Source organism: Lepidochelys kempii, chromosome 17 (genome assembly GCF_965140265.1).
Source record: "Lepidochelys kempii isolate rLepKem1 chromosome 17, rLepKem1.hap2, whole genome shotgun sequence".
Classification (NCBI taxonomy): Eukaryota; Metazoa; Chordata; order Testudines; family Cheloniidae; genus Lepidochelys; species Lepidochelys kempii.
Window position 1 is genome coordinate 11,264,658 of NC_133272.1, and position 17,527 is coordinate 11,282,184.

Consider the following 17,527-nt stretch of genomic DNA (forward strand, 5'->3'; position numbering starts at 1 on the left):
CAACTCAGCCCACGAGGTGGTGTACAGCTGCAATCCCAGAGTCCCCAGACTCCCCAGCAGCCAACCTGACGGAGTTTCTGTATTCCTAGCCTCCGTTGGCCACCCAGCAGCTCAGCTGGTGGGTTGCCTGAGCTCCAAAGGTAGGTCTCCCCTGCACACTAAGCCGGGGTCTGTGAGACCTGAGCCTATGGACTCCGTGTTGCCAAGCCTGCGCTTGGAGCATCCACACCATATTGTAAACTTGGGTTTAAAATTGCTGGATCTGGGTCTTGCAGCCAATAGTGCTCCGTGCACACCTTCTGACTCGGGCATGTCACTTGCACTTTAGCCACACTGCAAAATGACTGGGCTTGGACCTGAGTCACAGCAGGACTTGATCCTCCTCCCTCGCAACATCCCAGGACCTGGGTCTTCAGTGCTCGCTGACCCAAGTAAGACTGATTTGTGTGTGAACGGAAGGGGGATTTGGGGTCAAAGCTGAGTCAGAGCCTGGGCTTAATGCGTAGTGTAGACATACCCCAAGGCTCTCTAGGTTGCCCGGCTCCCAAGCAGCACAGCTGGCTGCCAGGGCACCAGTGTGCCAGTCTGGACTCTTTTAAAAAAAGTCCATTTTGGTTCATACCACTTAAAATTTCACATTTCCAACATTTCGTTCTGATTCAGAATTTAAAAGAATTATGCAAATGTGAATTTGTCCACTGGGTGGAAGTCAGTCTTTATCAAGAGAAATATTTTCACCAACATGGTCAAACCAAGGTATCTAAACTTAGATGCTTAAAACTCAAAGGAAAATAATAAACTAGTTACTGATTAATTGCAAGACTGATCCATCCACCATTGATAAAGGCAGCAGGAAAGTTGGTCTGTTCCTTCTTTCGGTAAAAAAATACATTACTGGAATCCACTTCTTTTCAATGTTGACTTTGCTTTCTGATGGTCAGCTGGGGATCACTTCAGTGGCATATTTATCAGCATTTATAAGTAGTCAGTGCCAGTGAAATTCACTTCTTTGCAGAGGTCTATGCATCCCTTAAGGCCTCAGAATAGGGCTAGTGTGATTTAAGGGATACAAAGGCCATCTGCTGGCCCTCTGCACTTAGATGAATATTATATAGTTTAAGTAATATCATATGCCCCTTATGCTGGAGGAATTCTTATCTGTGAAGTTAGAACCATATCCTGGCCTTTTTGTGCCATTCAGAAAGGAGAGGCTCTGTCCTGCAGTGTAGCTGCAATCCACGAAGTGATCATGGCTCCTGTCTTTTGGGGGGGGGGGGTGTTTGGTGCAAATGGAGGCACTAGCATGATGCTCTGGCTATGCAGAGAACAGAATGTAGAGCCTAAGCTGGGATGCTGGATGGCATGGGCCACGGCTCTGAAGCGGCACTGAACAGATTCTCTTGGGTGCTTGACTGGCTGGTTCTTGCTCACATGCTCAGGGTCTAATTGATCGCCACTTCACTAGATCACTTCATTCTACAGAGCTTCCAGGGCTATATTCTGCTGTCCTTATTTACCTTGATTAGTATCTTACTTGCCCAGTAGTCTTGCAGACTTCAATGTTCAAAGAGTAAGGTATTACTCAAGGTGTGCAAGGGGATCAGGGAAGAATCTGAGGGGTCACAAAGGAATTCCTCCCCCCCCGGTCATATTGGCAGCGATCTTGGGGGAAGTTTGCCTTCCTCTGCAGTAGGGGTATGGGTCACTTGCCAGGATTTTCCAGGTATCTCTCACTTAATCATTTCCCTGTCAAATACTGACGCAGCTCAGTCCCTTCTATTCTCTGCCTGCGGTACCTAATAGTTTAGTGTTCTGCGGGCTGCAATGTTCTGGTCTCATTTTAGTTGCTGGGATTATTGTGCGGGGTGGTGCTGGTGGCCTGCGATATGCAGGAGATCATGATCTAGTGGTCCCTTCTGGCCTTAAACTCTGGGACTCTAAATTACAAGCTGGGTCTCAGAATTCATTCATTCAGAATTCAAAAGCATGAGCACAAACAAGTGAGGCTCTCTGTGGTTTGGAATCACCACTCTTTTTCCCACTCACTTTGTTTGGGGGAAGGCTTTTGGAACAATAGGGGAGTGTGACTGCCTTTTGCACAGATCTTATATAAAAACAGAGTACATATCAGGCTGAGGGGGTGGGGGGGGCAGGAGGGCGCTTGAGAGGGCTTCCACCCATCCGTTGTGTTCCTTTGCAAGACCTCCTGGGATCAGGTATTTCAACAACTGCCATCTTGACTGAGTCAGGGCCCTCCAGAGCAAAAAGCAGCAGTCTCTACAGCTTTAAAGCTCTATACCTCGAGCTTGGCTCTGTTACCAGTGTGCAGCTACAGCTAAACACAATAGAGCCCATCATTTCTCTAGGGGCAGAACTTGGCCATCTATTTATAGATTTCTCCCTTGCAAATCAGGAAGACTAAGACAGAGCAATGCAATATGTTTAAAATATTATCTGTTGGCTGTGTACAGAGCCCGCTGCTTTCTGGTCCCTTGAGAATGTAGGTGGAGGCTGCTGGAGCTCTGGTCCAGATCAGATCCGATAGGATTCTCCATATGTTCATAAAACGTTTGTTTCATGAATCAAGTATTAATGTGGGAAGCAATGAGTCTTTCAGGAGCGTCATGGGCAGCAGGGAATCTTCTATGCTTTTCTTTTTCTTTTTCTTTTTTTTTTTTTTTTAGTGCTGGGCTCTTTGTAACCGTCTGATCCTAGGGAGAGTTCTTTCTCCCCCTGCTTGTTATTTGGCTTGCACGTTTCTTGAGGAGCCCCACGGATAGGACAAGGCCTTCCTGCAATGTAGCTGGTATTATAGCTTCTGTTAAAGTTACAGGTTTCAGAGTAGCAGCCGTGTTAGTCTGTATCTGCAAAAAGAAAAGGAGGACTTGTGGCACCCATGCTACAAGTACTCCTTTTCTTTTTGTTAAAGTTACAGTTCATCTTGAAGGGTATCACTGGTCAGAGGAACAAAGAACTATGGCAGAGGACCACACAGCTCAGAGTGCGGGTTGCTGTAATGCTTTCTAGAGATGTCCAGAAATGTACGTCACCCTGTTACCCTCTGCCTCAGCATAAAAAGGATCAACTGGTGCTAGACTGTGTGGCAGCTCCCTACCAGCCCAGCAAACTCTGTAGGACTCCACCTGTCTTAACTTCAGTTTTCAGGTTAACCCTTGGTGTACTTCAGCTCCCAAATGCTGCAGAAGCATTTCCCTGCAGCATCCAGCCCCTCACTCGTTACTCACGTAAATGATCAAGTCCACTGCCTCCAAAGAGACAGAATATACACACCAGCTTGCTGGCTCAGCTAAGGATGCACATCTCACTTGAATGTAACGGCACTGAGAAGAATTTATCATATGAGAAGAATATGTTTAGTAACAGATTTAAGTGATAATAGAAAGAGATAATAAAACAAAGGTACAGTCACACTTCCTCATGACTAAAACTTAACTCAATAGGCTACAATCCTTGACTCAAACAAGTTTTTTCCTACAGCAACCTTTCCATGTCACCACCCCATAGGGCTGGGTATCCACCATTCATACAGTGCAAAGAGCAGTGGCCTTTTTGTTCCCTCTGTAATGGATAACAAAAGGGTTCTTTCCTCTTCTTATTATTATACTGTGTACCTTTGAGATATATTCTTTTGACGCATATCTCCATATAAAGTTCTTCTCCCTTGCTGTTAGTGCTAGTAAGAACATAAGAACATGTGACACCGATTTTTAAAAAAGGCTCCAGAGGCGATCCTGGCAATTACAAGCTGGTAAGCCTAACTTCAGTACCAGGCAGATTGGTTCAAACTATAGTAAAGAACAGAATGATCAGATACATAGATTAACATGATTTGTTGGGGAAGAGTCAGCACAGCTTTTGTAAAGGGAAATCCTGCCTCAACAATCTGTTGGAATATTTTGAGCGTGTCAAACACGTGGGCAAGGGCAATCCGGGTGATAGAGTGTACTTGGACTTTAAGAAAGCCTTTGACAAGTCTCTCACCAAAGGCTCTTACACAAGGTAAGCTGTCATGAGAAGAGGGAAGGTCCTCTCATGGAACAGTAACGGGTTAAATGATAGGAAACAAACGATAGGGAGGGCAAAGGCAGAACAGGAGCCACATCACAATCTCTATGCCACCAGAAGATCCCTTGTCCTGAGGTGATCCTCGCATGGTCGGCTTTGTTGACGTGAGACCCATAATCCATCAATGATGTAGGGGAAGGTAGTCGTACCACAATCCAGAATTGAGGCCAAAGTCTTTCCACCAGAAAGGATCCAATGGCCTAATTCAGGCCTTCTCTATTCATGCCCACAGGTTTTATCCTACATATACTGGGGTAAGGTCTGACAGCACTACTATTTATAGGGAACTGTACAGTGTAATTGAGCAAAAGTCAGACCGCAAGCACAAGAAACCTTTATTTTGGGGTCTGAAGCAGAGCTGCAATTCACAGAATAGCCCAATCACCCCTTCCAGCATTTGCGAGGCAATTATCAACCGGAGTCACCCTTCCCCAGACAGGGGTACTGGAGTGGAAGGAATTTATACCTCAGCCGGTGTGAATCATTACTGATCTAGACCTGCTAAGGATCAGGACTATAATGTATTACACCTCTGATTCAAGGAAACATTTGGAGCCAGATCTCAGAGCAGATCCTGGTTGCTATTCACCAGCTGAAGATCTGGCCCCTAACAGATTTGAATAGAGTGGAGAAAAAGAGCAAGTGAGAGAGTTTCAGTTTTGACCGACTAATTCCCCTTCAGTGCCACCTTCCAGCTATGATGTCACCAAAGGTCGGGGACTTGTTGCGGGGTGGAAGTTAGTGCAGGACTGGGGAACTGTTCTTGGTTAGGGGTTCTGTTTGGGGCCATGCAAAAAGAGCTAGAATATCAAAGAGGCCTGATGGAGATAGAGGAGAGGATTGGTGGGGCATGGAAGAGAAGGATGGGATGGGGGAGCTTCTGGTTGGTTCAGATGGTGGAAAGGAGGAGGATAGGAAGAAGGAAAAGGGAAGAGTGAGAAGAGACACATCAAAATGTGTGGCACAAATCAGATAAGTTTCAGATCAGCATGTGAACATTCTGATCATCCTCATCTAAACTAGTAAGACTTGATAGGTTTGCCCAGTTCTAGCCTTATAACATACAGGCATGTAGGATGACTGTTCTTTATAATCAGCTGGTCTGATGCACATTGGCATGTTCTCGTAGTGGGACAGCTCTGGGGGCAACCACCATGTCATCTCGTTTGTACAGTGCTTAGCACAATGAGGCCTCTGCCTGCTCTTCTAATATACCTAGTAAATTATTATACCACTGCAGTAGATGGAGAAATAGTTCATCTTGAGCTAGTACTTTGAATTGGATTGGTGTGGGTGGGGGAGGGAAATCAGAAAGGAATTTCAGCAGTTCCTGTCTTTACCTCTGTCATTCTCTAATCTCTGTCTTTCTTTCTCTGATGTTCTCCCTATATCTTTGCCACCTCCCTCCTACCTCCCACCCCTTCCACCCCGCATTTATCGATGTATGATTCTCAGCAGTGCCATGCTATACGGGACTGAAAGCGGACAATGTGACAGGGATGGTGTGTTCAGATCACATGATAAGATCATCATCCACTGAGCACTGGTATCCTATCTAACCAAGCAGAGCACATCAAAAGCATGGCACAGAGATGCAGCTTCCTTACTGGAATAAAATAAATTACTTCTAGGAAACTTTAGTCCCAACTCTTCTCAGATAGCAAAACTGTTGGGGGTGGGGTAAATTGTCAAAGCTATGGGGCAGGGTTACATGGCCCAAATTATGATGAATTGCTTGGAAAATATTCACTTTTGTCTTGGGACAAATGGGGTGCTTATGAAATTGAAGTGAAGATGTGACATGGATGAGGGAAGATGCATGTATATGTATAGAGAGATCTAGCAAGGGATATGGACTCGATTTGTCTTTAAATGCAGCAAAGAGAACACAGGTTGCTGTTGGAGAATTAAAGACCCATGCTGGACCTGCACCTCTTCTCTTGCTGGTGTAGATAAGCAGTAACGTCACTGAACTCTAATATTAGACCCTGCACAAATGTGCACGAGATCAAAGTCTACCATAAGGGTACATTCATCTGTGCAGGAGCCAGACTGTCTCAGGGGCTGATTCAAGGCTGTGGAATGAACTCCCTCAGAAACTGAGGACCATCACAAATCTACCCACCTTCCCCTTCCCCCCCCCAGTGCAAAGTGTATTTCTTCAACCCATCTTCTCTCGTATAAACACAGAAGTGTGGACATTTAAAAATAAACACTAAAGCTCCACCGCACATGCAGTTCTCCTGGGCCGAGGATGAGAGAGAGAATGAACCACACGACAGATCTTGCTCATGTCACTTAGTGCTCTAATGGGACGGGTTCATCTACGCCAGTGTTCTGAAAACCTGCATAGGATCAGACCCTTTGCCTCCTGTAATCTTATCACGTTAGTGTGTATCCTGCTCCTGCCTGTTTTACTCCTTGTTTCCTTATTCCTGTTGACTATATTTTGGACTCCACTTTTTTTTTGGCACACTGAGCTCATTTTGTTCCCCCCTGAAATAAAAACAAAGAAACAAAAAGATACTTTTTGCCTGAGGATTTCATAGATGGCCAGTACCATTTGAACATGCCATTTTCCCATTCATTTCTCCCAGTAGTTGGGCATCCAAATCCTGGAAGTCACTTTGAAAATCTCAGCATTAAAAAAATAATCATTCAGTTCTGCGAACAAAATGGTTACCATGGCAAGGTCAGCATTTGGCACCAGATACTGCAGAGTGGTATCTGGGCTAGCATAATGTTTTCTCATATTTAAAATAGGGAGATGGCTCAGTGGTACATGATGCTTTTAAATGGTGATCACTAGATGTGTATCATCAAGCTATTGAGATGCCAACACAACAGTTTAGCTTATCAAAAAGAAGATCAAGAGGTGACTTGATTATGGTGTAAAGCTACCATGGAGAAATAAGCTTCTGGTGAGATAATACTGGGTACTAAATGGCTCTTTAATCTAATAGAGAAAGACATATCAAGAACAAAAGGCTGGAAGTTAAAGCCAGACAAATTCACATTGGAAATAAGGAACACATTTTAAACAGTTAGAGTGATTATCGCCTGAAGTGATAGATTCAAATCAAGACTGAATGCTTATGGAAGAGATGCTTTAGTCAGACAAGTTATTGGGCTCAATACAGGGTAACTGGGTGAAATTCTTTGGCCTGTGCTATACAGGAGGTCAGATTAGATGGTTGAATGTTCCCTTCTGGCCTTAAAAATCTATGATTTTATGCACAAAAGATTTTATGAGAGTGAAATGATACCGGCAGTGTGGCTTCTTCAGATCCCTACTGGGAAACAAACACATCACCTTAAAAATCGCATCTCAGTGATTACATCTCTGATTTCTTCCTCCCACTGAGAAATGTAAAATTTTAGGGTCCAGATTCTATTTGCATATACTCCTTTGTCACTGAGGAGCAATTCCATGGAAATCTGTGGATTTACTCTGAATTCACACTGGTGTAACTGGTTTCAGAGTAGCAGCCATGTTAGTCTGTAATCACAAAAAGAAAAGGAGGACTTGTGGCACCTTAGAGACTAACAAATTTATTTGAGCATAAGTTTTCGTGAGCTACAGCTCACTTCATCAGATGCATTCACTGTAAAATTGAAATCTAGGCCATGTTGCGAGACAGTCATATGCATGTAATCTCTTCAAGGCCCCAAACTACATCTCCTATTAGTTCAGTCCAATATTAACTATATTTGCCCATTTACCATGATTTTTGTTTTTGCTTTTTTGGTAGATGCACTATTGCCTAGTTGATAGAGCACTGGACAAGGACTCAGCAGACCCGAGTTCTATTCGCAGGTCTGTCACTGGCTTGCTGAGTGAGCTTGGGCAAGTTGCTTCACTTTTCTGTGCCTCAGTTTTCCCATCAGTAAAATGGGAAGAATGATATTTGCCTCCTTTGTAAAGTGCTTTGAGATCTAGGGTTAAAAGTGATGTAAAAAGTAGGTACTGTTGTTATGTGACTGGGTTAGTAAAATATCATTACTTTCTGTATCATCATCATTCACCTTCTCAAAGAGTAGAAAAGCCAATTGCATGACTAGGCTAGTATATTTCCAGGCCAACTTTGCAAAGGGACATTTGTTCCTGTATGGTAAGTGGGATGGAACACTACACTCTAAGTACTAGCAAGGCTCAGGGCCAGATTCTGATCTCAGTTACTCAGCTCTAAATCTGGGGTAACTTTACTGACCTCTTTAGTTACTGAGCATTTACACTGGTGCAATGGAGATCAGAATCTGGTCCTCAGGACTTCAGCAAAGAGCATGCATTCTCCCTGAATGACTTGTAAAAGCTGAGTTTAGATTTTGAAGGCTGCGGTGAGCTCATCTGATCTGAAACGAATGCAAGTGCATGGGAAGGGGGGACGTCTTCATAACTGAACAGATGTGCAGAAAGGCGGGTCCCTAAAGGAGCTTCTGAACTCATTTAAATTCCATTTCTTTTCTGGTGCAGATCATGGGAAGCTTTGTAGATTTTTATCAGGGCTTTTAAGCCTTTCAGGGGAAAAATGTCTTCAAAAGAAAACTGGGGCTTGCAAACAATAGGAATGCCCTCCACCAGCAGAATTTAATTTAAATTCTTCTCTGCAGTCCTACTTTCAATAGTTAGTATAGGGCTAAAGGGATGTGCTCCTTTCAGTGTAGCAGGACTTGCAATACATTTTCCTAGTGTCTCTCTATTTCTCTTATTTCTAAAGTACTCTGAAAAACCATATATATGGAGAATTTTCTTTAAAGATTCAAAATGAATATTGTCCTTTGTGATAGTGACAGGCTACTATGGATGCTGTTTTCTCAAGAGAAACCTATTTCATGTCCCTGCAGGGAGGAATGTTATCTATCGAGGATGTTTTAAAGCTCCAGAAAATTTAACAGTCACCTTTCCAGCCTCTTTGATACAGCTCAATTTGACGGTGGAGATGTGCTCTGAATTTTGCTCCAAGAAAGTAAGAACAGTTCTCATTTCACTTTTCTTTGTGTGTGTGTGTGTGTGTGTGTGTGTGAGAGAGAGAGAGTGAGTGTGAGTGTGACTTAATTTATGAAGTAAATAGAGACGCTTAGTGCCTTTGGAGCTGTGGATTCAAAAATTAGTTTCCAAAGGACAGATTTCTTCAAAGGAAGCTCACAGTGGCATACCCAGTATAATTATTATTGCTTATGGGGGGGGGGGAGGAGAAATCAGAATTCTGCCACTAAAGATGATGTACACGGAAACCAATCCTAAGTGACCACCCAATGGGCCAGCAGAAAGTCAATATTGTATGTCACATTACTAACAAGTACAGACCCGAAATTGATGCTAAATAGAACAAATTCTTCCCTTAGAGATTCAAGTTCAGCACCTTGTGTGTTCATTGTGCATATTGAATGGAAGAATTACGTCCAGTTGTACCTCCCTCTACACTGCTTTGTACCTTGTGGGCCTGATTCTGATCTCAGTTATACTACTGTCAGTCACCCGTCACACTGCAGAACTCACTGGAATTACAGCAGTATAACAAAAAAGAAAAGGAGTACTTGTGGCACCTTAGAGACTAACAAGTCCTCCTTTTCTTTTTGCGAATACAGACTAACACGGCTGCTACTCTGAAACCTAGCACTATAACAGTAGTGTATGGGTGATCAGTATCAAGCCTTGAGGGCCAGATCCTCCACTGCTATAAATTTATACCAGCTGAGGATTTCAGCTTCTGTGTTGCCATCTACACACCTTTAAATAATAAACAACAACAACAACTAGTAGTATGAAGGGGGGAGAAATATTATCTGGTAGCATTTTACACCAACTGTGCACAGGTGTAAGGGAGTGGGTCCAAAGTGTCCAGAATAATTTGGACGACAATCTGATCATCATTGCTTTGACCTTATTTCCCTTTCGCACCAGCTTTACCGAGAGGTACCTCTGCTAGCTACAGTGGTGTTACTTAAAGTTTACCTGAATGGGAGGAGTTTAAGTTCCACTTTGAGTCTGGGAATGATTCTCCACTCTTTTGTGTCTTGTGTGACCATTTTTACAGTTGTCCAAGGTGACTACAAAGGATCTGATCCTCATTTACAATTGGGGCTTTAAAGTGGATGTAGATTATGTTTATCCCCACTTAAAGGCCCCTTTGTACTGCCACAGTGGTGTAAAGAAGCCAGAGTAATTGATAAAGTGACTATGAGCCTGATTCTCATTTACACTAAAGACACTTTGCATAGCTCTGGCAGCATAAAAGGAAGCGCAGTGCATTTACATTCACTGTAAAACCCCTTTACATGGCCAGAGTGGTGTGGAGCAGCCTTAGTTTAAATGAGAATTAGGTTCTACTACTGTTGTAACTGAGGCCTAGTCTACACTCAGTTTTGTTGGAGTATAACAGATTAGGGGTGCCAGTTTTTTTACTGAAATAACTATATTGGTACAACCTCAAGTGTGGATTCAGTTATACCAGCACAAAGGTTCCTTATACCAGTAGCTCATTCTCCTTTTCATATGAGTCTAAAGCTATACTGATAGAAGCACCTTTATACTGATATAATTGTGTCCACACTGCAATTAGGAGGGGTGAAGGCAGCATGTGTAGACACGCCAGCTTTGATCTAGGTAGCTTGTTACAACTGCAGTGAAACCACACAGATGTTATCAATTTTTTTTTTCTGTGTCCCAATTTTTTGGTCAAAGTATAGTTAAGGTCCAGACTCCATAGAAAACAAAACAACAATAATGATAATAAGTAAATAAGATTTTGTGGTCCATTCAAAAGCAGCTGGCGGTCCAGATTTGGCCCCCAGTCTGCCTATTGACTACTCCTGCACGGCAGCATGGGCTGTACAGGCGGGGCCAGGATCCTGACTGGGTATGCACTTGAGGGACTATCCTATCCTGCCACAGCTTCACTGCTATTATTACCAAAGGTACCTAGATCAAAGCTAGCTCAGGTCTGCCTACACAGGTTGCAGTCACACATCAATTGCAATGTAAACATACCCTAAGGGGATTGTACTGCCCCTATAATGGCATAGTTAAAGTGATTCCACTTGTGTGTTTAAATAAACCCTGAGTGGAGAATTCTGACTTGGTAACATCTTACACCCACTTTATACTGGTGCAAATGACCACACAGTGGCTAATAAAAGTTCTGCTACTTATTTATTGGCCTGTAGACTGACAAAGGGCATAAGAACATAAGAATGGCCCTACTGTGTTAGACCAAGGGTACATGTAGCCCAGTGCCAAGTGCCCCAGAGGGAATGAACAGAACAGGTAACCATCAAGTGATCCATCCCCTGTCACTCATTCCCAGCTTCTGGCAAACAGAGGCTTGGGACACCATCCCTGTCCATCCTGCCTAATAGCCATTGATGGACCTATCCTCCATGAACCTATCTAGTTCTTTTTTGAACCCTGTTACGGTCTTCGCCTTGGCATACATCCTCAATCGGCTCGGTTTACATCTGCATAACTCACTCCATTGACTTGAGTAAAGATGAACTGGTGTAATGGAGTGGAGCATTTGGACCAGGCACTTTCTATTGAAAGGAGGTCCTCCCCCCACACCCCAAAGTTGGGTTGTATCTTTGTGCAGAGGAAGATTCATTTTGTGATCAGATTTAGCCTAAAGCCACCCTCAGATGACATGGAGTAAACCAAACATTCAATTAATTTGTCTTCTAGTAACACAAAGTGATTAAAACTATTAAGGCATGAAAAACAAATCTTCATAATCACTAGGTAGAGTAATTTTAGCAGCTTTTATCCCATGATGGGGAGTGGGAAGTCTTTTTCCAGTCAACATATCCTTTATGCCACCTCTTCAGTTCAATGTGTTTCGAGAAAATGCCACTGAAGCGTTGTTCGGTGTTAATTAATTACCATAGTACGTGTGCGCGCATATGTAATACTGATATAAGGAGTATGTGGGAATAAGGGGTAGAGCAGAACACTGAATTGAAGGACTTCTGGGTTCTGTTCCCAGCTTTGCTCTTTTTTACACAGGGACACGCAGGGAAATCAATCTGAACTACCTAAAAGTGTGAATTTTAAATGAATTCATTAAACCACATTAAATCTCTGTGTGGACACTCTTATTCTGAATTAAAGTGGCCTTAATTCAGTTTAGAAGTGAATTAAACTAAACCGAATTAAGACAACTTTAATTTGGAATAAAAATGTCCACACAGGTTTAATGGGATTTACCTAATCCACTTATGAGGTGTAATTATTGCTTGTCAATTTCTGAGATGATTGTAGGGAAAACCCTGGAGAAGAAAAGTTATCATCATAAAATGCACTCAAACACTGATGCCTACATTTTCACAAATGACTGATGATTTTGGATGCTTCTGTTTTTGGGACACCTTAAAGGGGATTGGTTTTCAGAAAAGCTAATTCATGAGTACTTAGTTAAGATAAAGTCCTTAGGGACCAGATCCAGCTCTCACTGAAGAATATGGGAGGCTTTCTGTTGACTTCACTGGGAATTGGAACTTGTCTTAACTCAGTAAGATAATAGGAACTGGGCCAGGTTTTCATCTGTGTAAATCATCATAGCTCCATTAGCTTTATTTGTATTCCATGAGAACCCATTCAGTATCACAGCCCCATTGTGTTATATGTTTGTATTGCGCATAAGAATTTTTCCCTGCCCAAAGACCTTACAATGTAAAATAAGCAGAGATTTTTATTTCAGGGGGACAGCTAATTTCAAGGTATTTTCCTTTTTACTCTTAGAACAGGCCAGTTGATAGAAAGTTGCTAAATGATGTTTGACTTTGTTGCAAAATGAACAGGCTTATTTTCAAACAAATCTCAAATCAGCAGCTGCACTTGAGGGATTACATTTTTCAATGATGGGCACTGTCTGTCTTTGCACATTTTTGTGCCTCTCTGTGCATTTTGGGTAGTTGCAACTGTGTCCCCCTGTCTCAAGGAAAGCTGCATCAAAGATTTAGCTGTGATCAGAGTTGAACTAATTATATATGCTTTTGATCTCTCAGTAATTCATTAATTGAATGGGTTTATAATAAAAAAGAGTTTGAGAGGCTAGGGTTAGGATGCATTTATGTAAGTGGTGAAGAAAATGCTGTAAGGAAGGCAAACAAAAATAATTAGAGCTGTTTGCAGCCTTATATTATGTCTTTGTGTTAACTAGAAAACCAATTTTAAAGTGCCTGGGCATTGATATTAATGGGACTCTGGTGCAAGTAGGCAACTCATATGAGCAGTGAAGGCTTGCAGGCCCTGATCCTGCAAATGTTTACACAAGTAGGAACTTAACATAAGCTGCTAGATTCTGCCATTTTGGGGCATGTCAGGTAGTAACTTACTCTACACAGGTGAAATCCTGGCTCCACTGAATTCAATGGCAAAACTCCCACTGATATCAGTGAAGCCAGGATTTCACCCCATGAGCCCAAGAAGTCCCATTTGTTTCAGTAGAATTGTGGGTGCAGTAAGGCTGGATCCAGCAGAGTACTTAAGCGCATGCCTAACTTTAAGCATGTGGGTAAGCCCACTGTCTTCAGTGGATCTACACTGCCATAGCACTGGAGTAAAGCAGCAGAGAATTGGGCCCTTTGAACTTCAGTGGGACTGTTCACATGTTTAAGTTTAGGCACGTGCTTAAATCCTTTGCCAGATCAGGGGCTGTGTCACTATGAAGGGGAGACTGACAAAATGGGGATGGATTGTAGTTATTGATTAAACAGTAAAGGGAAGTCATGGCTGAATACATTATTTTGCAATCATTCCACTTTCTGCATAAGATATGCACAAAATCTGAATAATCAGGAGGCTGAACATAAAGAGTTGCAGCCCTTTGCACTCATGCTTGGACTCCTGGTGTGTTTCCCAGAACGGTTGCTGGGCTCTCAACGAGTACAGTACATTTGCTGAAAATTGTTCACTGATGAAGCCAGCTCCCTGTTTTTTTCCCTTCCCCGACACATGTCGAAGCCAAAAAGGAAGATTATATATTAATTTTTATGGAAATAAGCTCTTAGAAATTCCCTCCAGGATTGAAAATTGCTCTGCATTTTCAGAATCAAGTCATGTTGCTGAAACCTTAATGTTGTAAATAAAGTAACATTATTATCTGAAATTCTCCAGTCATTTTGAAAATGTACAGAGATTTGACAGTTTAATATACGTGATGAAACAAAACAGTTCAAGCAGTTGAAGGGGAGATCTTCCTTTGATTTAAAAATTGCCAACATATTAAAGTCAATGGCATTGAAGGAATGGGGAAGGAACTCTTATTATCTTGGGTTCTCTTTGGGGCTGGCAAATGTGCAAGAAACTTTAGTGAAAAATGCAATGTGTATGCTGAGATTGGCGACCAAGCCATGTTTTCAGGCTAAGCAAGGCAGCTCACATTTAATGTTGTTGGGGGAGCGATTTCTGAAATGTGGTAATTGATTGGCTTGACAGTTTTTTTCCATTTGTTTACAGGCCTCATTGGGGCTGACACGCCAGCTCACAGTATGAAGTAGGGGTGAGAGAGTAAAACCCTGTTTGTGGTTTTCTTAGGAAGAACCTTCACAGAGAGCCAAATTCTACATTCAAAATGGGCATTTGTGTTAACTTCAAAACTGATGTTAGAATGCATGAGCATCTGTATTCCAGCCAGTGGGAAAGCACTGGTTACGCCATCCTCACACATAGTGATGCAATCACAGAGTGGGGCTATCAGGAGTGAGAATGCATTAACTCAACAGCTGCATTGGAAGATATCCTCATGATAATAAAAAGATGAGGGGCATGTCCATCCTTTCCCCCAAGGGTAGCACCTATGCTCACACAGCACAGACTATTCCTGTTAGGAGCACAAATAATAGGCACGGAGGCTTATATGTTGGTGCTGTATCTGGGTCAAGTTGAGTATGTGCATAAAGAGAGATCATTACTCAGTGAACCCCTGGCACTGCTCCAGATAGCTCCTTTGCTTGGAAGTCTTTAGAAAGATTTCTCCCTGAGGATCTAGGGTTTCAACACACAACCCCCCCCCCCCCCCCGCCCCCCGCTTCATCCCCCTTACTGGATACAAATTCTCTGATGCATGTTTACTCACAGCATACTGGTAGAATTTGGCCCATTCACTAGTGGAGGTACCAGGTACATTTAGCCACAGGATGTAGGATTCGTTCCAAGTTCTACCACTTGTTTGCTGAGGCCAAAGCTCCACTGACAGCAGAGAACCCTGGGAAAGTCACTGAGATACAGATATAGAAAGAGCAACAAGAAATAGCTCCTGAAGTCAGTGGAGTCTGACCCGCATGATGCTTATGTAAGCAAGAGGAGAACTGGGCTTTTCGTGTCTTGCACTAGTTTGAAACACTGAGCCTAGTTCACCACCACACTGTACCTTACACACCAAACCAGAGTGGCAGCATTTCATACTTGCTTTGTTGTTGGTGGAAACAACTGCAAAGAGGACAGAGGATGGTGAATCAGGACCATTTGCTTAGCTTTGCTTACACTTTTGCAAGCTTTCCATAGGTGCCATCTTGCTAAGAAAATGATGAAATTTTATTCTAAACCAAATTAGGAGAGGAAATTTATGATTTTACCTATGCTGAAAAGCTGCAGCTCTGTTTGCAAACAGAAATGGGACCATTATGCCCTTGGACTGAATCTGCAAATACTTTTTCACAATCTCATCTCTCACTCAGTAAGCAAATGTTGGTAGTTTGGGTACAAATAGGGCACACATTGTATTTGACTCCTTATCAGAGGCTAAGCACTGGGGAAGAGCAAGAGATAAGCCACTCAGCAGTTTTGTCTCCTGCTTCCATAGATGAGAATCAAGATGATTTTTTAAAGTCATTTGCTAAAAGTGTAAAGATAGTGGCAGCTGAGCAAGCCATTCAAATAGATTCAGTGGAATTCAACCCTCTGTATGCTTGAGCAACCCTTTGAACTTCTAATAAATGCTTGGTCGTCTACATTTAGCTTCCCTGCTGCGTGCACGTGCAAATACACCCACACTTCATGCAAACATTTATTGGGACCCTGTCTTTAAAAGTTCTACAATGTCACTCTTCTATGGTAAAAAGGGGAAAACTCAGATTCAGCCATTTTGATTCTATATGTGCGTGTTCAGCAATGCACTTCAGCACATACTTCACTTTAACCACGTAAGTGATCACATCCTTATTAAGAAGAGAATTTAAGCATGTGTTTAACTTTAAGCTGCAGCTTTAATGCCATTGACTTCAACATGTGTTTAGATGCATATGATACACATATAGTGAGTCTAATGCACCGGCTTTATACCAGTGTAAATTCATTAAGGTCAGCGTTTTACTCCTGATTTACATCAGTGCCAAACGAGAATCTGGCCCACCAGATTCTTCATCTCTTCCAGAATCCTTTGGATAGTATTTACTTTGGGAAAGAGGAGCTGGCTTCTTCTTCAGATCTGAAAACCTAGCACTAGTCCTGGTCCTACTGCCCTTGCTCCTTGACCTCACCATTACATGATGCAGTAAGAAGCCATACGGCTTTCCCTTTGTGCTCTGCCTGCTGGCTAAGCTTTGTAGCATTTCACCTATTTCACCATTCCCCGAGAGGGACTGCTGTGCTGACAATTCAATGCATTGCCGGTTTAAAAATTCCAGTTTTTAGCTGGAAAGTTCCATAGGGAAAAATGCTCTCATTTTCATTGACATTTCCTACAAATTCTTTCCAGGTTTTTGGTGAAACACTGAAGCCAAAAACTGAACATGTTTTGGAAAACTGTTTTTGGTTTAAATGTTCCATATTTTGGGGGGCAAGGGGAATCTAAAGTTTTGGGTTTCAGTTTTTTTCATTTAAAAACTGGAAAATGGCATAAAAAACGCAATTTTCCCATGAAAATGTTGGCTTTTCACTTAAAAGCCATTTTTCTTCAAAATTATGTTTTCATGTGGAAAAAAAATCAGCCAGCTGTAATTGCCCCTTTCCCCCCCTGATGAAAATGTGGCTTTTGACAAAGGGAACAAAATCAGCCTTTACAGTCACATGACTCAGCACACCTGGCCTATTTAAATCCATTTGTTCAAAAGGCTGTGAGCGCCTTTTCAGGAACAGAAGCACTTTGCAGAGGGACTTTATGATAGGAGGTTCTTCTTAACATTGCAGATGTTAAAGAACAACACATCAGTTTAATTCTTAGGCAAGCATTGGCATAACTCCTCATTCCAGGAACTAAAGGATTTCCATCCTTGTAACAGTGAGAGATATTCACAGCTATAATCCAACAGGCTGTATTAGCATCCATATGGCAGGTGTTAACCCTCGTGCCCAGAAGCAACCTTGAGAGAGGTTTCCAGAAGAGTTCCGCTCCTTTTTAGATACCTAAATAAGGGCCATATTTTCAAAAGTGCTAAGCACACAAAAGAGTGGCACTTATTATTTAGTTTCCTGAGCTTGTGTTTATTTATAAACACTATGCAGTCT

The 17,527-nt window shown here is 42.4% G+C and overlaps 1 protein-coding gene across 3 annotated transcripts in view; it reads left to right on the plus strand.

Moving 5' to 3' along the window:
* Positions 1-17,527, plus strand: part of WSCD1 (WSC domain containing 1) — a 57,280-nt gene that overhangs the window by 26,411 nt on the left and 13,342 nt on the right. For all 3 annotated transcript variants that reach the window (XM_073315249.1, XM_073315250.1, XM_073315251.1), the window contains one exon: positions 8,932-9,053. In XM_073315249.1, the coding sequence (XP_073171350.1) occupies positions 8,932-9,053 (122 nt within the window). The remainder of the gene's footprint in view (positions 1-8,931; positions 9,054-17,527) is intronic.